The 20323-nt window shown below is 39.7% G+C and overlaps 1 protein-coding gene across 2 annotated transcripts in view; it reads left to right on the top strand.

Annotated features, from left to right (window-relative positions):
- The window catches only part of celsr1a (cadherin EGF LAG seven-pass G-type receptor 1a), a 116316-nt gene that overhangs the window by 56119 nt on the left and 39874 nt on the right, over positions 1-20323 (top strand). Inside the window, exons 5-7 of one of the 2 annotated variants that reach the window (XM_088347458.1) lie at positions 1402-1517; positions 8438-8526; positions 16628-16708. In XM_088347458.1, the coding sequence (XP_088203584.1) occupies positions 1402-1517; positions 8438-8526; positions 16628-16708 (286 nt within the window). The remainder of the gene's footprint in view (positions 1-1401; positions 1518-8437; positions 8527-16627; positions 16709-20323) is intronic. The other variant, XM_088347457.1, reaches the window with a different exon arrangement.

The raw sequence follows: 20323 nt of genomic DNA, 5'->3' as shown, positions 1-20323 counted from the left end.
AGGCGTAAGAGCTATAGGCCTGTAGTCGTTGAGGCTTTCCACTGCTGACTTTTTGGGGATGGGAATGATGGTGGAAGTTTTGAGGCAGGGTGGGACGGTCGCCTGTGACAGGGACTGGTTGAAGATGGTGGTGAGGACCCCAGCCAGCGGATTGGAACAGTCCCTGAGTACCCTCCCTGGTACTCCATCCGGACCAGTTGCCTTCCTGGGGTTTATGGTATTCAGCGCACGCCTAACTTCGTGCTCCTGAAATGTGAGGGAGTTGCTGCTGGTTGTTGGTGGGTGTGATGTGGCTGTTTGTGGCCTACCAGCTTCAAAGCGAGCGAAGAACTGATTAAGGTCCTCAGCTAGTGAAGCCTCAGCCTCAACAGTTGCCAGGTTGTGGCCTCTGAAGTTGGTGATGTGTTGGAGGCCCTGCCACATCCTCCTCGGGTCTTTTCCAGCGAAGAGGTGCTCGATCCTCCTTGTGTAGGCTGCTTTTGCTTCCTTGATGCCTCTCTTCAGGTCAGCCCTGGCCACCCCGTAAAGAGCCTTGTCTCCAGACCTGAAGGCGGTGTTGCGGTGTTTGAGGAGGGTGCGCACCTCGCTGGACATCCAGGGTTTTTGGTTTGGGTAGTTTTTGATTTTTTTTTTATATACTGTGACTTCATTCATATGGATAGTCTAGTAGCAACTCCACTTTCTGAGAGTGCTCTGGAAAGTCAACCTGGAACAGAAGCTGCTGGTTTCTCTCTACAGAGCAACACAGCAGTGTGGTATGCTGGGAGCATGGCTACAGACAGAAAAACTTTACACATAGTCACCAACACAGCCCAGAAAATCAACAGCTGCTCTCTGCACAGCCTGGTAGCATAGCAGCCTTGCGATACCGCAGCACAGCCCCAAAAAAATGTCTCTCACCCTGGCCAATACCTCATTTACCTGACACTCGGGCAGACACTACAGGTTCCTCAAAACAAAGACAAAGAGGAAAAGGAAGAGAGAAAAAAAGGAGAAAAAAAACAAGGAAGAACAGGCTGAGAGACACTTCCTTTACCCAATCATTTTATAATCATCCTATGTATCTTATCAATTTATTTTTATGTTCAATTACTATTTGATTTTTAGTGGATCAGGAAGATAGATGTGTTTTATAGCTATGTAGGATTAACTTGGATGCTTTGGGGAGGCTCGAAACGAATTACCGTTAATTGGTTTTCACCTATTTCGTATCGTGGAAATTTGTTAATGAAACAAGCAATTCTAGATCAGGCACAATCCAGGAAAAAAATAATTTCGCATGTAACTGTATTCATTCAGTAGCTGAAATTTATTCCTAGACCGCTGCAACATGGGCCTGGGCGCTACCTACCCATATAGATAAATAGAGATTTTGATTTTTGATTTTATTTTTTACACCAGGTTTGCGACACGAGAACGAAATGCTCTGCTCCTGTACAATGGCAGATTCAATGAGAAACACGACTTTATCGCTTTGGAGATCATCGACGAACAGATTCAACTCAGCTTCTCTGGAGGTCAGTCCGTTTTCTTCAAGTTCCTTAGTGCACCTCCAAACTTAACATTCATCCATTTTTTTCACTTTGCGTGTCGACACAATAAACAGGTTCCTCCTTATGTTATCTTAAAATTCCCAACTCATGTCGAACAAAAACACCAACTGTTGGTTCACATTGTGGACGCTGATAACCTCTGATCCGCAGATCAAAAGCGTATCAGGGTTGTTTTCCGTTTCGCTCACTTTTCCCATGGTCCTTTGCAAGGGGGTGCAGGGGCGGAAGGGCAGTTCAATACGATTAGTGGAATCCTGTTTTGGGAATCTAGCCAACTCTCAAGTATGACTGGAAAGTTGAGTGCACTCATTATAAAAATTGAATGTGGATTACATGCTTATTAGGTGGAAAACGAAAATCATTAATTGCCTTAATTGCTATGTAAGCTTCATAATAAGTGCATTTTGGCCTTATGATGATACAATATAATATAGTTACATTAAATATAACGTCATAGTCATGTGAAAACCCTTCTCTTAAATGCATTTACGTTTCCACATGACAACTAATAAAAATAAAATATAATTTTAGGCATTTCCGATACTACATATTTCAGACCCATACCCAAATCTTAGAATAAATAACTAATTATTGGATATTGGCTGCATGATAATATAACATAATGTGGTATACAGTGATATATATATATATATATATATATATATATATATATATATATATATATATATATATATATATAATATAACATCACTGTCAGCATGTAAATTTTGCTACAAGAGGTAGGAACACATTAGACCTGGCCTACACAAACATCAAAGGTGCATATAAAGCAGCCCCCCGCCCCCACCTTGGCTCATCAGATCACCTTTCTGTTATGCTAATTCCAGCATACAAGCCCCTGCTGACCAGAGAAAAACCTACAGTGAAGCAGGTGAGGGTGTGGTCTGAGGGGGCAATGGAGGCACTACAGGACTGCTTTGATTGCACTGATTGGGACATGTTTAAATCGGCTGCCACTTACAACAACAAAATAAATATAGATGAGTACGCCATTTCTGTGTCAGCCTATATCAGTAAACGCGCAGAAGACGTCAGCAATACCAAAACTATATGCACCCGTGCCAATCAGAAGCCCTGGATGACTGCTGAGATACGCAAACAACTAAAAGTACGGAACCTTGTCTTTAAATCTGGTGACAAGGAGGCGCTGAGATCAGCGAGGGCTAACCTGAACCGTGCTATCAGACGAGCAAAGCGAACGTACAGTCAAAAAATCCAGGAACGTTTCCTCAATAAAACCAACACCAGGGATATGTGGAAAGGCATTCAGGCCATTACCAAATACAAGCCAACCACCGCCCCAGTGCAGGACACTAGCATGGACTTTCTGAATGACCTCAACAAATTCTTTGGAAGGTTCGAGGCACAAAACGGCACCACTGCAGCGAAAGCAGTTCCAAATCAGGACGAAAGGGCACTCCACCTGGACTCAACCGACGTGAGAAAGACCCTGAGAGGGGTCAACACAAGGAAGGCTCCAGGCCGGACAACATTCCGGGGCGGGTACTTAGGGAGTGCGCCGATCAGCTGGCTTGTGTACTAACAGACATTTTCAACACCTCGCTAGACCAAGCCAAAGTACCATCATGCTTCAAAATTGCCAACATCATCCCTGTGCCAAAGAAACCCCAGATCTTATCATTCAACGATTACCGGCCCGTTGCACTGACTCCTATCATAATGAAGTGCTTTGAGAGACTGGTTAAAGAGCACATCACCTCCAGTCTCCCCTCCTCATTCGACCCCTTTCAGTTTGCCTACCGGACAAACCGCTCCACCAGGGATGCCATCTCCTCTGCGCTTCACCTGAGCCTGACGCACCTAGAGGAGAAGAACACCCATGTGCGGATGCTGTTCCTGGACTTCAGTTCAGCATTCAACACCATCATCCCACAACATCTGGTAGACAAAATGAGACTCCTGGGTTTCAACACCCCCCTGCGGAACTGGCTGCTGGACTTCCTCAGTGACAGACCCCAATCAATGCGGATAGGTCAGAACATCTCAGATGTCATCTACCTCAGCACGGGCTCCCCCCAAGGCTGTGTCCTGAGCCCCTTGCTGTTCACCTTGATGACACACGACTGCGTCCCTAGGTCCGCCACAAACCACATCGTGAAGTATGCTGACGACACAACAGTGGTGGGCCTCATCAGGGACGACAACGACCTGGCCTACAGAGAGGAGGTGGAGCAGTTGGTGGCCTGGTGCAGGGACAACAGCCTGGTCCTGAATGTTGACAAAACTAAAGAGATCATTGTCGACTTTAGGAAAAACCAGCCCAACCATGCCCCACTTTGCATCAACAACAAGGCTGTGGAGGTTGTCAGCAGTATCAAGTTCCTAGGGGTGCACATTACAAACAAACTTACCTGGTCCGTGAACACTGCATCACTGGTTAAGAGGGCACAGCAGCGCCTGTACTTCCTGCGGAGGATGAGGAGAGCCCACCTGCCCCCACCCTCCCTCATCACATTCTACAGGGGCACCATAGAGAGTATCCTGACCAGCTGTATCTCTGTGTGGTGTGGAGGCTGCAGCGCTACCGACTGGGGTAGTGTGAGGAGGGTAACGAGGACAGCAGAGAAAATAATCGGGACTACACTTCCCTCCATTCAGGACATTGGCCAGAAGCGCTGCCTATCCCATGCTAAGAACATTATCGGGGACCCCTCTCACCCCCATCATGGACTGTTCACTCTGCTAGCCTCTGGGAAGAGGTACTGCAGTGTGCGGTGCAGGACCACCAGGTTCCGCAGTAGTCTAGTCCCCCTGGCCATTAGACTGTTAAATGGTCAATCTAACATATAGTTAACCTAAATCTTAACGGCTGCTAATCTGACTTTTTGCACTACTGGCAGTTCCTTATAGCTTGCCACTCCTTGCACATTTGCTCTCTGCACTATTGTACTTACAGCGTTACTGTTACAGTGTTAATGTTACTGTTTACCTGACTTGTTAACCTGAATGCCCATTTTGCACATCTGGTTAGCTCCTCTCTTGCACTATCGGCACTATGGTATGGTAAAATACTATACGTAGCCATAATACAATACAACTTTTACTTATATCTGTACATTCGAGGAAACTGTGCGGGTCAGATGTATCGACATTTCGTTCTGTATACACGTGTACAAGAATGACAATAAAGTAGATCTGAATCTGAATCTGAATCTGAATGTGATAAAAAGTATTTCAGAATTTTTTACCTGTGTTCATATGACATTGAAGATCATATGATATGATTTTTATGAGGGATTTCTGATACCACGTTTTTCAGACCGATTCGCAAATCTTGATTAGAAATTGTTTCTGTAAATAGAAAATGCTACATATATTATAAGATAATATTATATAATCTGTTATTAATTAAATACATACACAATTACAAATAATTTATATGTATATATCAGGGGTCGGGAACCCTTTTGACCCAGAAAGCCATAAAAGCATCCATCCATCCAGCCATTCATCCATTATCTGCACCGCTTATCCTCAGTTGGGTCGCGGGGGCGCTGGAGCTCATCCCAACTATCTTTGGGCAGTGGGCAGGGGACACCCTAAACTGGTTTCCAGCCAATCGCAAGGCACACAGGGACAGATAATTTGCAAGCTCATTCACACCTAGGGACAATTTGAACCGGCCAATCAACCTGACATGCATGTTTTTGGAATGTGGGAGGAAAACGGAGTGCTCGGAGCACACCCCTGCCAGCACGGGGAAAACATGCAAACTCCACACAGGACGTTCGATCTCACAACCTCAGAACTGTGCCGCACACGCACCGCCGTGCTGCCCGCCATAAAAGCAATTTTTAAAAATCTTTTTTGAAAGAGCCCCACCATATATTTTAAGACGAAATTCACCAAAACCGCCTATCCCACCCTCCAAACAAAAGCTTTTTTCCTCAGCAGTTTTCATTTCATGGTCTGATGTTTGATTATTTCATAAAATCTATTAAATACTATCAGAGCCTGTGTCCCATTTCAATAAAAAATTACTACTTAAAATTTGTCTCCCTACCGCAGTTATTTAAGTGTTGAGGCTCATTTTGACTGCCATTTTTTGTCCTAAATAATGGTTTCAAAACAATGTGCATGCAAAGTTCTTTGTAAAATTGTCACAAAATACTGCAAACAAGGATACCAACGTATTTACCTATGGTGCAGACTGCGCTCCACGTATTACTACTATTACCCATTGAAATCGGTCTATGTTCTTTGTAAGAGTTTTTGGTTAAAACGTTTGTTTAGGTTAAAGTTTGTTCCGCGGCTTTACAACTAAATTTCCTTAGCTAGGGAGGAAACCTAACCTGTGATGAGCCAGTCAAATGTCATATTTAAATATTGATATTGCTGGCAAAAGTCTTTTAAAACCTGGTCAGAGATCTATGTTCTTTAACAACACACATACAGAAAACAAGACTCTTGTCAGCGTTGTGAATTCTTGCCCGGGGCTTGCCGCTCCTGCCTTTGACAAACAAAGTCATTTATCAGTAAAGCCGGAGTCTTTGAGGCCTTCACTGTCTCAGGTGGAGACACATGACGGCACAGAAGGATACCATCTTACCTAACGTGTGATTTATGAACTCAGGTTTGCATTACTATGTAACATGTTGATGTCACTTCAGTAGAGCCTTAGGATACAACATGAATCCGTTCTGAAGTGGGAATCATGAAGTCAAATTGCCGAATAGCATGGGTATAGACACCGATGGCAATTAGCTCCAAACCCCCGGTGCACTAAATAAAAACATAAGTTAAACAAAATCGTATACAGTAAGTGCTACTCATATATAATATACGTCCTTCGAATAAAGAACATTATGAATAAATACGCTACTGTTCAAAACGAAATCAAGAATTAAATGTTTCTTTTCAGAAAAAACTATTATTTCTAACCTTCTCAATGTCTCAACTGTATTTTCTATTTATTTTGCTACTCAATTGATCAATTGAAAAAAGTGGGACTTTTAATGGAAAACACATTATTGTTTCTGTGAACCCAAACTTTTAGAACGATGTCAAGGAAAAAATGAAATTTCACTTACAGCAGATTAAAGATGAAACTGATTTTACTAGTTTTAGTTGCAAGGAATTCCTTGCCATTGGAAGATTTATTTTCTTTAATCATCTTCTTATTTTTAACAATGTTCACAATCATTGATTGTTTATGGCCGCGAAACTTACCAACGATAGCGATTTGTGTACACTATTTGCATTTCTTGATAATCACAAGCTTCATTTTTATAATTATCATGTTTTTGCTTCTCTCTTTAGCATCACTAGAAGGACCCAATATGAATAAATACAGTACAAAAAAGAGTATTGTACTGCCGACTCGCAATGTCCTTTCAAAGTACTTGAGATTCTAAACTGAATGAAAAAAGAGAGAGGCAGTAGCAAATGAGCATTTTACATGACGCGAAACAATAACAGACAGGCGCTTTAGAGAATCATGAAAACTACAAAGTAAGAATTTTTTAGGAATTTAATATAATACGTTTTTGAAAATGCCATAAAAAGGGTCCTGAAAAAACATTTTATTCCATATCATAAAGTTCAAACATTGTAGAGCAGGGACGCTGTATCCTCGGTTCTACTCTATAATGTCACTGTAGTATTCATCTATTTAAAAATATCAATATTTGTTTCTATCAGATTTTTCAAAATGGAAAATCCAAAACGCTTGAGTCTTACTTTAGCAATTTTATCCTTGAAAATTATCCCCCAGGATCTCCGCAGGGGACCGTTCTCTCTCCGTTCCTATTCATTCTATATACATCGGACTTTAAGTACAACTCTGAGTCCTGCCATGTGCAAAAGTTTGCAGATGACACTGCGATCGTGGGATGTATCAGAAACGGGCAGGAGGAGGAGTACAGGAAATTGATTCAGGACTTTGTCCGATGGAGCGACGCAAACCACCTGCACCTAAACACCAACAAGACCAGAGAGATGGTGGTGGACTTCAGGAGAACCAGAACTCATCCGGTTCCTGTAACCATCAAGGGAGAATGTGTAGAATTTGTCCAGACCTACAAATACCTGGGTGTGCAGCTGGACAACAAACTGGACTGGACTGCCAACACAGAAGCTCTATGTAGGAAAGGGCAAAGCCGACTTTACTTCCTCAGAAGGCTGGCCTCCTTCAACATCTGCAAAAAGCTCCTGAAAATATTCTATGAGACAGTAGTGGCAAGCGCCCTCTTCTATGCGGCAGCGTGTTGGGGAGGCAGCGTCAAGAAGAAGGATGCCTCTCGTCTCAATAAACTGGCTAGGAAAGCGAGCTCTGTTGTGGGCAAAGAGCTGGACAGCCTAACAACAGTAGCTGAGAGACAGGCACTGAAAAAGCTGAGGTCAATCATGGACAATCCATCGCATCCGCTTCACAGCATTATCTCCGGACAGAAGAGCAGTTTCAGTGACAGACTGCTGTCACTGTCTTGTACTACGGACAGACTGAAGAGATCTTTTCTTCCTCATGCCATGAGGCTCTTTAACTCCACCCGGCAGAGTAAAGGCCCACATTAAACCACACCACCTACATTGGATATTACTGAATCTTACTGCATTATGTGTTCTGTGTAGCACTATTTGGTTACTCTATATAACATGCTAAAGTGGGCATTTGCACGTCACACTGGGTATTTGTATATTGTATTCTTTTGGCTTTATTATTGTACTGTTCTCAGCTCAGGGATGCTGCTGGAAATGTGAATTTCCCTTAGGGGATGAATAAAGTATCTATCTATCTATCTATCTATCTATCTATTGCATCAAAGTTTTTTTGATTTGGAATCCCGATGGTCCAATGTATTTTTCTGAATCTTGTTTTATGTTCCTGGACTGTTGTCCTCCAGGTGAGACCAGGACCACCGTGTCCCCCTTCATCCCAGGCGGCGTCAGTGATGGCCAATGGCATTCTGTTCAGCTCCAGTACTACAACAAAGTAAGGAGCTTCCACTGTGATGCATTTTATATTTGTTCCCACGGAGGTCCTTGATACCAATTTTCCCCTCAACTTGTTTTTAACATTTGTTAAGGTGAAATCTAATACATTGGAGGAGCTTGGTTGGTGTTATTTTCCAAACAAACCTGCAGAGCCTGCAGCTATTTCTCTAATAGCAGACTGGGAATGAGATAACCTGAATATAACCTCTGAGAATGAAAGTTAAAATGGGATTTCTTTATATGGTTGGTTGGGTGCATAGATCCCTCAACCACTAGGGTCATAGGGGCACCATTTCCGGTGGTGTTTCTTGGGCAAGTACAGCCTGGTGGCACCAATCCCTTTCCAGGCCAACATATGTTTCCATCCGCTCTCAAACCGGGGAAATTACAACTTAGAAAACATGATGACTTGTGGGTGGGAGTTGAACAAGAGTACGTCACAAAAGTGAATACACCCCTCACATTTCTGCAGGGATTTGATCATTATGTTTAATTGAACAACACTGAAAAAACATCACTAACACATTGAAAGGTAGTCTGTGTAAAGCTTATATGGCAGTATAAATTACTTTTCCCCTCAGAAAACTCAAAATGTAGCCATTGGTAGATAAATGCTCTTCCACTCCTCCATGTCAACATGACTGTGCTAGGGGATCATTGAGATCCTATGCTTTTCCAACTCTCGCTTGAGGATGTCCCAAAGATATTCTATTGAGTTTAGATCTGGAAACATGCTTGGCCATTCAATCCTCTTTACCCTTAGCTCCTTTAGAATAGCCTTTTTTTATCTTAGAAGTTTATTTGGGGTTATTGTCAGGCTGAAACATTGCCCTGCCAACCAGTTTATGAAGAGAGGGGATCATTCCTTGCTCCATTATTTCACAGTACATGCTGAGTTCATGTTTTCCTCAATAAAATGCAACTCCCCAACTCCAGTGGCAATCATGCAGCCCCAAACCATGACATTCCCAACACCATGCTTGACAGAAGGCAGGACACAAACATGTTTGTACTCCTCACCTGGTTGCCGCCACAAATGCTTCACACCATCTGAGCCTAATCAATTAATCTTTGTCTCATCAGACAAGAGGGTATCTTTCCAGTAAGCCATGGCCTTTGTTTACATACTTCTTTTCAGAGTGTTGAAGTGATGTTTCTTCAGTGTTTTTAGATTTAAAATGTGAGGCGTGTATTCACTTTTGTGACATACTGTATAACCTTGAGGGATTCATTTTATTTATCTTCCCACCTGTATCTTATCTGTTTAAGTCCTTCTGAACGTCACATAATCGATATTTTTACACCAGACCCAAACCAATTTCATATATCATCCCACAACTGATGCACATCTAATCTTTTAAAATTCCACTGTATGAACAGTTGAGACGCATTTATGCGACCTACACTTCATCAAAAGGCGGCAGACGTTACTGTTCTGCGTCCAATGAGGCAGGAGGAAACAAAGAAATCAAGAACCGAGGCAGACGAAAACATAGAGTGTCATGAACTGACACATTTATGGAAGATGAACACTTGTTTTTTTGTAACTCAGAACCGCCACCATCGCATTACATACAACTGGATTTGCACGTGTCACTCGACGTTACTGCCGTAAAAAAGCAGTGGAGTTCATTCTTAAAGAGATAGTATCCTCTAGTAGTGGTTAACAATACTTACATTATAATCACACCACACGAAGAAGATACAATAGAAGGAAAGCAATTTTGGATTTACTTTATATTACAAGGGACAACGCTTCACTGTTAACATCCATTAATACTTCTGAAAATAAGAAGTGCATTGCGTGTGACATCCTGTGCCCTGTTCTGCGAATGCGGGACATTTGTGGCGTTCAAAAAGGAGACCACAAACACATCACATTTAGTTGCAAATAGGAACCATTTCACAAAAATATCTGATTTTACTAGAAAAAAATTAAAATTGAGCATTAACCACTACATTGTAACCCTACCCTATTTCATTCTCTCCCTCTCTTTCTTTCCCTCTCTCTCTCTCTCTCACTCTCTTTCTCTCTCTTTCTCTCTCAATTCTTGGGCTCATTTGTTTTTAAATTTGTGACATTAGTTGAGAGCACTCTCTGTCTCCTTTTCTGTCTCTCTTTCTTTCTCTCTCTCCCACTTAATGGCTTTATATGCTTGTAAATTGGTCAAAGTGGTTTGAGAGCATTCTCTCATCCCCTCTCTTTCTTTCTTGGTGCTTTGTCTCTCTCTCTCACTCTCTCTCTCTTTATTTCTCTCTTTTTCTCTCTCTCTCTCTGTCTCTTTCTCTCTGTGTCTTTTTTTCTCTTTCTCTCTCTAAATTCATAGCCTCACTGAACTGTAAAATTGTGACAGCGGTTGAAAACCACCGCCTCTGTTCCAAGCTCTCTATCCGGTACACTCCCCCCATCTGCCTCTCTCTCTCTCTCTCTCTCTCTCTCTCTCTCTCTCTCTCTCTCTCTCTCTCTCTACCTCTACCTCTACCTCTACCTCTCTCTCTCTCTACCTCTACCTCTCTCTACCTCTTTCTTTCTTGCTCTTTTAACTCATGACTGCATTTGTGTGTAGTGTAAATTAGTTGCAGCTTCGATCCTTGTTTGCAGCAAATTAATCCAAGTGTCAAAATTATTTTTACTGTATTTCCGTTTAAACATGTTTAAAGAGCCCACAGGCTGTGTGTTGACGTTATTGTTAGTGCCTTGTGTTGGACGGGATTGTGTAATCGAGTGAAGGCAGTCGAGTGAGATCATTTTTTTGTAGTTTTGTTTCAAGTCTTTGTAAAAACTTGAATAGTCCATACGGGATTTGCACCAACATGGTTGCTTAATATGTTAAAAAGTCATATTGCCATATATAACGAAATTGTGAGTATGCTTGATTGCTGTTAAGATTGTCGAGAAGGGTTGTTCAAACCTCACATTGTTTGTTTGTTTGTTGTTATTAGTGTCAATAAATTTGTTCAAACCATAAAAAAAAAAGATTGCCTCATTGTTGCTCTGGTGAGTCTGGTGAGGTCACAAGTAGATGTGGCTTTAGTTTTTCTAGGAAAAAAAATATTGAATCCAAACTTTGCCAACATACTTAAAATGATATAGAAGGTATTTTCCCCCTTAAATTCCTCCAGACAATGGTTTCACATTTCACAGGTGCATTGTCTCAAGGACAAACACCAGTTGGACGCAGGGTAGCTTTCACTGATCTTGACAGGCCGGCATTCATCCCACGTGACAAATGGATGGTGAACATGGCGGTTCATGTTTGCTGTAAGGCAATTTGTTATCACAATAGACATATTGACCAATGGACATACACATATTTTTTCTTTTTTTAATGTGGACTAGCCCTGGAGGAGATTTTTCAAGATATGATGTCATCCATTAGCCATGCTTACTCAAAGGGAGTTTTTCAGGATTTTAAATGGACATATATCAAGACTGGTCTTTAAATGCAGACCATGGCTACTTGCTTTGAATTTCTAAACTAGTGCAGTTATACATTGGTTGTATACAATAATTTGTATATTTTAATGACAGAATGATTAAAAAAAATAATTATATATAAATTGATACACCATTTGCTACAAGCAGGAGAACAGAATGACCCGTAAATGTCCAAAATTTGACCTTCAGAGTCCTGCACGGACTTTTTTTCGTAGCTCATGGTCAAACAGGCTGGAATCCTATTTTATTTTACTATTCCGGAGTGTGTTACAGAATAGTGTTTGTCGACTTCAGAATACATACATTTTTGCTTGTCACGATGAAACAGGAAAAACTTGAGAATTTTCGAGTATGTTAAATTTTAAAGAAATCAAGTAATTCGTGAAATAAGCAAGTATATAAACAAATGGATAAATTACTTAAAGATAAATGCACCATAACTCAATAAATTGTCCGAAAAAAACAACAAGTCTTGTTTACTAATTTACTAAATAAAGGAGTCCTTGTGTCTAAATGCACTTTTCTTACAGTTTGACAGTTACATACGTACATCTGGGCTAACTGTGATTCATGGAAAAGCAAACTTGTAATCCATTTTAAATAATAATACTTAAATTCACATGTATTTAAATAAAGTGTTTATGTTTTGTTTTTAGAGTACGGTACATCCCCTGTATAATGCTTACATAAGAATAGCTGATTTAGCTAACAATATTTGCTTGTGCAAAACTAAACAACTACCTGTTACTAACTTGGTTAACTGCCACTATTATTCACATTGTAACTATTCTTTGATAATCTGCACTGTCTTTCATTAATTATATCAAACTCTTGAATTGCTACACTATAAAATGACCAATGTTAATTAAACACTCTCACATGAACACCATAAGTTCACTGAGTTAGTGTTAAAAGCTTAATCTTGAAATGTCAATTTAACGCCATCAGTTCCTTAAATAAGCACAGTTAAATAAACACTTAAAGGGTAACCCTTTACCACTACCTCTGTGAACATACTGTATGTTCCTTATTTGTGGGTTTTAAATATTAACAAATATTAACACCGGTAGTTTAACTATGTATCTTCGATTTTTACGGATTAGCAATCAACGTTTTCTTTAAAATAATTATTTAATCAAATACATTTGATTTGAAATAATTAGTTAATCAGATAATTTTCATTACCTGCCGAGCTTAATGACGTATATATTCTTGACTCTCTGCTCCGTATTTGATTGATCATAAGAAACTCTTTAATTCCTACCGTTAAATCAGCAAATTTTCAAATTGAAATTTTTGAGAACGATTTTTTTATCAAATTATTTAAATTAATTGCTAAGATTTACAGCACCATACATAAAAAAACTAAATAAACACTCACAAGCTATCACAACGTAACTATTCTCTAATAATCTGCATTTGATTACCGTTAACAATATCAAATCTTGGTTTACGGTCGATTATACAAATAGCCTAGTTTACCCAATTGTTTCAAGTTAGTTATCTGACTCCATTAACCAAACACAACCTACATTCACCTAACAATGCGCGCTTGTTTCTTGATGGGAAAGATGAACAAGAAAAGCCGACATTTTCACACGGGGGCAGATTTAATTTCATTTACAATTGAACTAAGTGAACTCCATCGAATACGGCCGAATTATTCAAATTAGTGTTGTTGGAGTCTCTGGCAAGCCTTCTTCTCAAGTCCTCTAGCTTCTCCTCTCGGCCCAAGTCTTTACGCAAGATGGTGTCCCGGCTCCTCCCATGGGCGTGCCAACAAAGCCCCCTGGGCTCCACCATCACGGAGAAGAGCGCCCCGATGTCTGGACCAACCAAAACAACAGAGAGCGTTTCTCAAAACAATGCCTGCCGTCCTCCGTCATAGTCGTGTTATCAACAGAACTAGACAAAATATTCTGCATTAGGAACAGCGTGACCTGTTATTGAGCCTACTCAGTGAAAATCTTCATTGCACTCAATAAATGTGACTTGTATTCAATCGTATAAAATTCTTTATAGTCAAATGTATAAAATCCTTCATTATCTTTGATTACCCTTAACAATATCAAATCTTGGATTGCTACGGTCGATTTTACAAATAGCCAATTTTTAAATCAACCTTTAAAAACGATTCAAATCACTTTGATTTACTATCAAGTCTTACAGCACCCTATATATGAAACTAAGTATACTCTCACTAGATATCACGACATAACTAGTCTTTAAAAAAAACACATCATCTTTAAATAATCATATCAAAATCATATCATGATTTCTATCTCTGATTTCACAAATAAGCAAATTTACAAAACAACGTTTTAATGATAAATAAAATCAAATTAATTTGATGTTAAAATACAAAAAGTACACTGACAGACTATCATGATTATGGAAAGCTCAAGCCATGTATAGACAGTTGTTATTCTCAAACAAGCTGTTCAAGTGGTAATGACCTCTATAACGCACGCACAACAGGAGATTTAGTGGGTCAGATGATGGGACGGTTAAAGATTGCACCGGGGGGACGCAGCCCCCCCCAAAATCCCTTTTTTATATTAACAGAGCCGCTCTTCTGAAGACCCGGGGTGCCTGAGCTCCAAAACAATAGGTCAAAGGTTGAAGGGAGGGAGTAGTTTCGGTGGAAACAGACAAGGATTTTGTCATTGTTGTCGCCAATCGAGCGTCCAAATCAAAGCGCTATGTTTGAGAAGATGCCGTAATTGTAATTGTACGTCGGGCATAAGCGTTTAATTTTGAGCCACTTTATGCATTCTTGGCTGTTTTATATATAGCCGTAGTAGTACATTCCCAGACTGGCTGAGCCGAGTCTTATCACCAAACTTTCTGCTTCTTCTCTGGAGGGGCCCCTTGCTCTCACTTGCGTGCCGTGCCACTTCATCATCCAAAGCGAACCGTACTTGTTGACCCACTTCACAATATGGCGCAAAATACTCAAGATATTGCCGCACGCGATTGGTGCCCGATTGAGAGCAGGTGGGGGGGGCTTCCATGACTTGTCTGTAAAGAAGGTCAGAGCGGTAATTAAGATAATATTTCACAGGGCAAGATGTCTACTGCTTTAATTTTTAAGGTCTAAGTGTGAATTTGAGGGACATGACCTTGTGCCTGTTTGCATGATCATGTGTGTATATGTGTTTGTGTGTGTGTGTGTGTGTTTTCTTTATCAATAGTTAATTTAGTTGTCCTCAGTGTCTGATTGTTACTCATTTTCATACCATCTTTAGTCTTTTCCATGCTTTATTTGATGTATGCTTTGTACCCCAAATCTTTCCTTAAAACAATTTATCCTCCAGTCGTCTTTTCTTCATTACCTCCTTCCTTCCTTCCTTCCTTCCTTCCTTCCTTCCTTCCTTCCTTCCTTCCTTCCTTCCTTCCTTCCTTCCTTCCTTCCTTCCTTCCTTCCTTCCTTCCTTCCTTCCTTCCTTCCTTCCTTCCTCTCTTCCTTTCTTCCTTCCTTTTTTCCTTTCTTCTTTCCTTCCTTCCTTTCTTCCTTCCTTCCTTCCTTCCTTCCTTCCTACCGATTTTCCTACCTTCCCAACTTCCTTCTATCCGTCCGTCCGTCCATCCCTGCCTAACTCCCCCCGGGATATGAGGTCTACGCCTTGCTACGTTTTCATTTACAGTGTGAAACAAGATATTTTCCCCCACTATACAATTATTTTATGTCCCGAAACACTTGTGAAATTCAAACTGATCAGTTACTGCTGATTATGCTTGAAATGCTTTTCTGCTATTGCTTTGTGTCACGGCATCATGAAACTACAGATATGCCCAACCTCCCTCCCTCTTTCTTTTTTCTTTCTTTCTTTCTTTCTTTCTTTCTTTTTTTCTTTCTTTCTTTCTTTCTTTCTTTCTTTCTTTCTTTCTTTCTTTCTTTCTTTCTTTCTTTCTTTCTTTCTTTCTTTCTTTCTTTCTTTCTTTCTTTCTTTCTCACTCCCTCCCATTCCTATTTTCAACTTTTCCTTTTCTCTATCTTTCCATCCTTCCATCCATCTCCCAAACATCTCCCTGTGATCCTTTTTTTAACTTTATTGTATTGGTTTCAATCTTTTCATCTTTCCATGTGAACTCCTTTTTCTGCACAATTGATTTGTTTCTAACTCCACATATCCGACTTTTTATAAACGTTGATTGTAGTCAAGTACACAGTGAAGCCTTATGCTTCTTTGTGCTATCCTTGAATGTATACTGCTTACTTTGTATACATGACACAATGAAAACCTTAGATACGGATTACGGTACAGTTTGTACAGTTTCTCAAAAGGACATATTTGTTTTTTTTTTATAGCTGACCGCAATGTTCTCTGATGAACGGTGTGCATTTACCACTGTGGTAATAGTCGGAATAAGCAATCAAGAGTTTGTGGTTTCCTTGGTAATGTTTGCCACAAGGACAAATATATTCCTTTTATGGCGGTTTGACTGCATCCAAGCGTCACACTCATTTTATAAGTTGCACAAAACTTTAAATATCGTGTGTGTTTATGTTTGGAGGAGAGATGCTGACAATTTGCCGGGATGAAGTTTTCTTCAAAGGCTTTGGAGGGATTTTAGGTATTATTGTGTGCTGGGGAAGGAGAGTCACCTGAGATAAACACATAGGTCTATCTAATGCGGTGTCTCTTTCTTGCCCCAGGACGGGGGGAGTCTGGTGGACTCCAGCGGGCTTCTGCGGCTCCCGCTCATTACTGCCTGGTTGGAGCTCACGCAGAAGGAGGTAAACTTTGACCTGGTGTCTAGTCTCCAATGGTGCTTTCTCCCTTCCTGGTGGATTGTTGTAGAGGATGTTGTAGTTGCTGTCATTTTTTTTCTAGTTTGGAGGACTGTGGACTTTTATTGCAATGCTACGTACCTCTCCCGTCTGTGTTTTACCTTGTAGTGGCACTCATGTTTTATAAACATTCCAGTATTTCTTATCTCTGACTCAAGCACTCAACAAGACCACTTTTATGGCTGTCAAACATAAACAAAGATTAGGAATTGTTTTCTTGGGATACTTTTATCTTACTTTTGTTTATGCATTTTCTTTTTCATTTTTTTCCTGTCGTCGGTTGGCTTGATGGGTTTATGTTTATGTTAGCGGCTAGCTCTGCTGACATGGTTGCTAACATAAATGGCCAACTTCAGCGATAATTCTGCTAGCAATAGCGCTGAGTGTTGTGGATTTTAGCATAAGATGTCTTGTCTAAAAAATGTGGACGATCTAAAAAAGGTACCCTATTAGTGGAACAATGGTGAGTGGTTAGCGCATCTGCGGCACAGTTCTGAGGTCATTGGATCAAATCCAACTACCAACCTCGCTGTGTGGAGTTTGCATGTTCTCCCCATGTCCTCTGGGCACTCCGGTTTCCTCCCATATTTCAAAAACATCTGAGGATAAGCTGTGCAGACAATAGATGGATAGTACCCTGTTGGCTGGTTGCTCATTATCACGTTTTTTTTTTTTTTAATGAAAATTCATTTTTATTCCCTAAATATTTTATACCACATCTGAATATAGAATAATTGTGTAGCAATATACCTACTCAGTAAGAAAAAATATATCAGATGCAGCTGTTAATGTATGCAGCATTGTTTTTATTAGAATTTTCAGCAGGCTGTGTAAACAAAGTAACACTTAGCTATGTAAAAAGTTTTTTTATGATCTCAGAGGAAAATAAAGTAAATTATTCTTATTATTATTTTTCTTATTCTTTTTTTCTTATAATTGTTTTTATTATTATTATTATTATTATTATTATTATTAGATTTATTATTTTTTAATAAACTATATTATAAAAATAATACCCAAAAATAAATATATAAATAAAAACAAGTTTATTATTACTAAACTATTGTTATGTATTATTGTATTATTATCGGGACAGTGTGTATTATTTAGTGCCTCCTAGTGGTACAACAAAATAAGTAAAAACATCAATTTGAATACCAGGCAAAATTGCATGATACCAATGTTGATTTTTTTAATAAATCATTGATTGAGAAATTTAGATTACTTTTACATAGTGGAATCCCTACTTTGTGGTCACCGCCATGTGCCATCTAGTGGTGAAGTATTGCACATTAGGGCTTAAAATATTTAATGAATTAAAGTCGCACAACTTCAAAAAATATTTGTCAATTTTACCTAAGGTTGTCTTTACAAAGTAAAAAAAAGTCATGGTTTTACATTTTTGAGGGAAGTTTTTCTCAGTGATCGTGGGTGGGTGGATCCCTTAACCACTAGTGTCGCCGAGGTACCGTATCCTTTGGTTTTTCTTGGGCAACTACAGCCTGGTGGTGCCCATCCCTCTCCAGGCCAACAAATGAGTACACAACATTTTCCTAATAGTAAGAAAAATATTTTGTTAAAAAAAAACAATATTGATTTAGATCACAAGCAAAAATACATATGCATGCATTTTATTTAAAAAAAAACAACAACAAAAAAAAAAACGAATTTTTTTACTTTTTGGAAGAGCATTCCTCAGCACCGGGGCCTGAATGGAGAACGCTCTCGAAACCTGCGCATCTCTTCTTGGCTCTTGGGATCACTAAAGAAAACAAAAAGCAAAAAATAATAAGAAAAATGGTGCGGTTTGGTCACTTTGAGTCTCCGTAGTTTGTATTGTTCCTTGCGCTTTTTAGCACTCATTTTTTGAGCGACGCCTAGTGATCAAGACACACTGTCCCTTTAAGATTCACATTTTACTTGATATATAATGATAGGTAGTTTTCTCGTTCATTTTCTTAGTACAAATCAAACTTGAACTTTTTCGTTACTGGACTCACAGTTCTCATAAGTCATTGCAAGACTTTTATTTAGCCGTCCCGTAGAAGATCCTGTTACCTTTCCCTACGCTCTGCTCCATCCAAAAATTTCTTTTGCTAGCAACCGACAATGGCGACGTCCAGCACGAGCAACCGACGGTAATCTATAGTCTTGAACACACGACATTGTAGCCCTTTGTGCTTGTGAATAATTCACACGACTAGGTTTACACGCCCGCAGGGCGAGTGAGGTAAGGCGGAGATGCCGGAGGTCTGACACGCTAACTTGTGTGTGATGTAGCCAAAAAATTTCATTTGAATACATGCCAAAGTTGCTGCAAGGGTTTCAAAATATAACATGATTGCCATGCCCTCTAGTAAAGAAGCTTGTGAAGTGTTAAGTTAAAAAATATTGTATGAAGACATTTCTGTTTTCAAGATCACTTTGATATTCAGTGCAAGCAAGAGCATCTGTTGCCAATACAGCATCTTTGGATTCTCTGTCCCTTACCTATCCCTCGTTATCAAGTTTTTTGTTCCTAAATGTGCTTCAAGTGCTCCAGAAATATAATCCTTAGAAGACTTTTGTCTTTGTAAGTTTGTATGGAGACCATTTGCAATACGTCTTAAAGTCTTGTTAGTCTTTCATGTTTTATGTAGGCGAGGGTTAGCTAGCGCTAACATACGGCTAAGATAACCCTAAGCTAATTGTGTGTATTTAAACCAGTTTTATTTTTGGCAATTTGTGGTGTGTTTTTCTTTCCTTTTTAGTGACTTTCCACATCAGCATATACATTTCAATAATGGGTCACATTCGAGTGTTTGTGGAAACGCCATAAATGCAAAAAAACGCACGTTGAAACAATACAATTATTAGGGGCAATGTTGTGAATTGTAAATGTTTTAAAGTGTGTTTCTGTAATAAATTCACTTACAAATATTTAATTACTGAAAATTACTATAATATTTGTAATGTATTTTACCAATAAAATAGCTGCAGTTATTTTAATAATAATTATTTTGTTTCTGTTTAGGAAAGGCACTTGTTTATAATTATTATAAATTTATTTGGGGAAATGTTGTAAACTGTAAAATTGGTATATTTTTGAAAACTATTCTCTAAAAATAAATTACCCTTACATATTTTAGTACGTATCCTCCAATTACTTCACTTTCATATTATTAAATTGTTCTACCTTTCAAAACAGCTGCACTTTTTTTAAACATAATTTGCCCTGCGATTGGCTGGCAACCAGTTCAGGGTGTCCCCTGCCCACTGCCCGGAGATGGCTGGGATGGGCTCCAGCACCTCCGCGACCCTACTGCGGATAAGCGGTGCAGCTAATGAGATGAGATGAGATGAGAATTTAAAAAATATTTTTCGTAATAACTTCCCCACAATATTACATTACTTAAGTAGCTCAGGAGGTAGAGCGCTCGTCTTGGGATCAAGGGATCCCAGTTCGAATCCCGGCTTGTCCGTGTTACATGTCGAAGTTTCCTTGGGTAAGACACTGAACCCCTAATACCCCCAATAAGCCGGTTAGCGTCTTACATGGCTGCAATACAAGGCCGCTATTGG

The sequence above is a fragment of the Urocampus carinirostris genome, chromosome 11, assembly GCF_059441175.1.
Source record: "Urocampus carinirostris isolate Australia breed hairy pipefish chromosome 11, RoL_Ucar_1.0, whole genome shotgun sequence".
Lineage (NCBI taxonomy): Eukaryota > Metazoa > Chordata > Actinopteri > Syngnathiformes > Syngnathidae > Urocampus > Urocampus carinirostris.
Note: the sequence above shows the minus strand (reverse complement) of the source record. Positions and strands in the feature narration are given on the sequence as shown.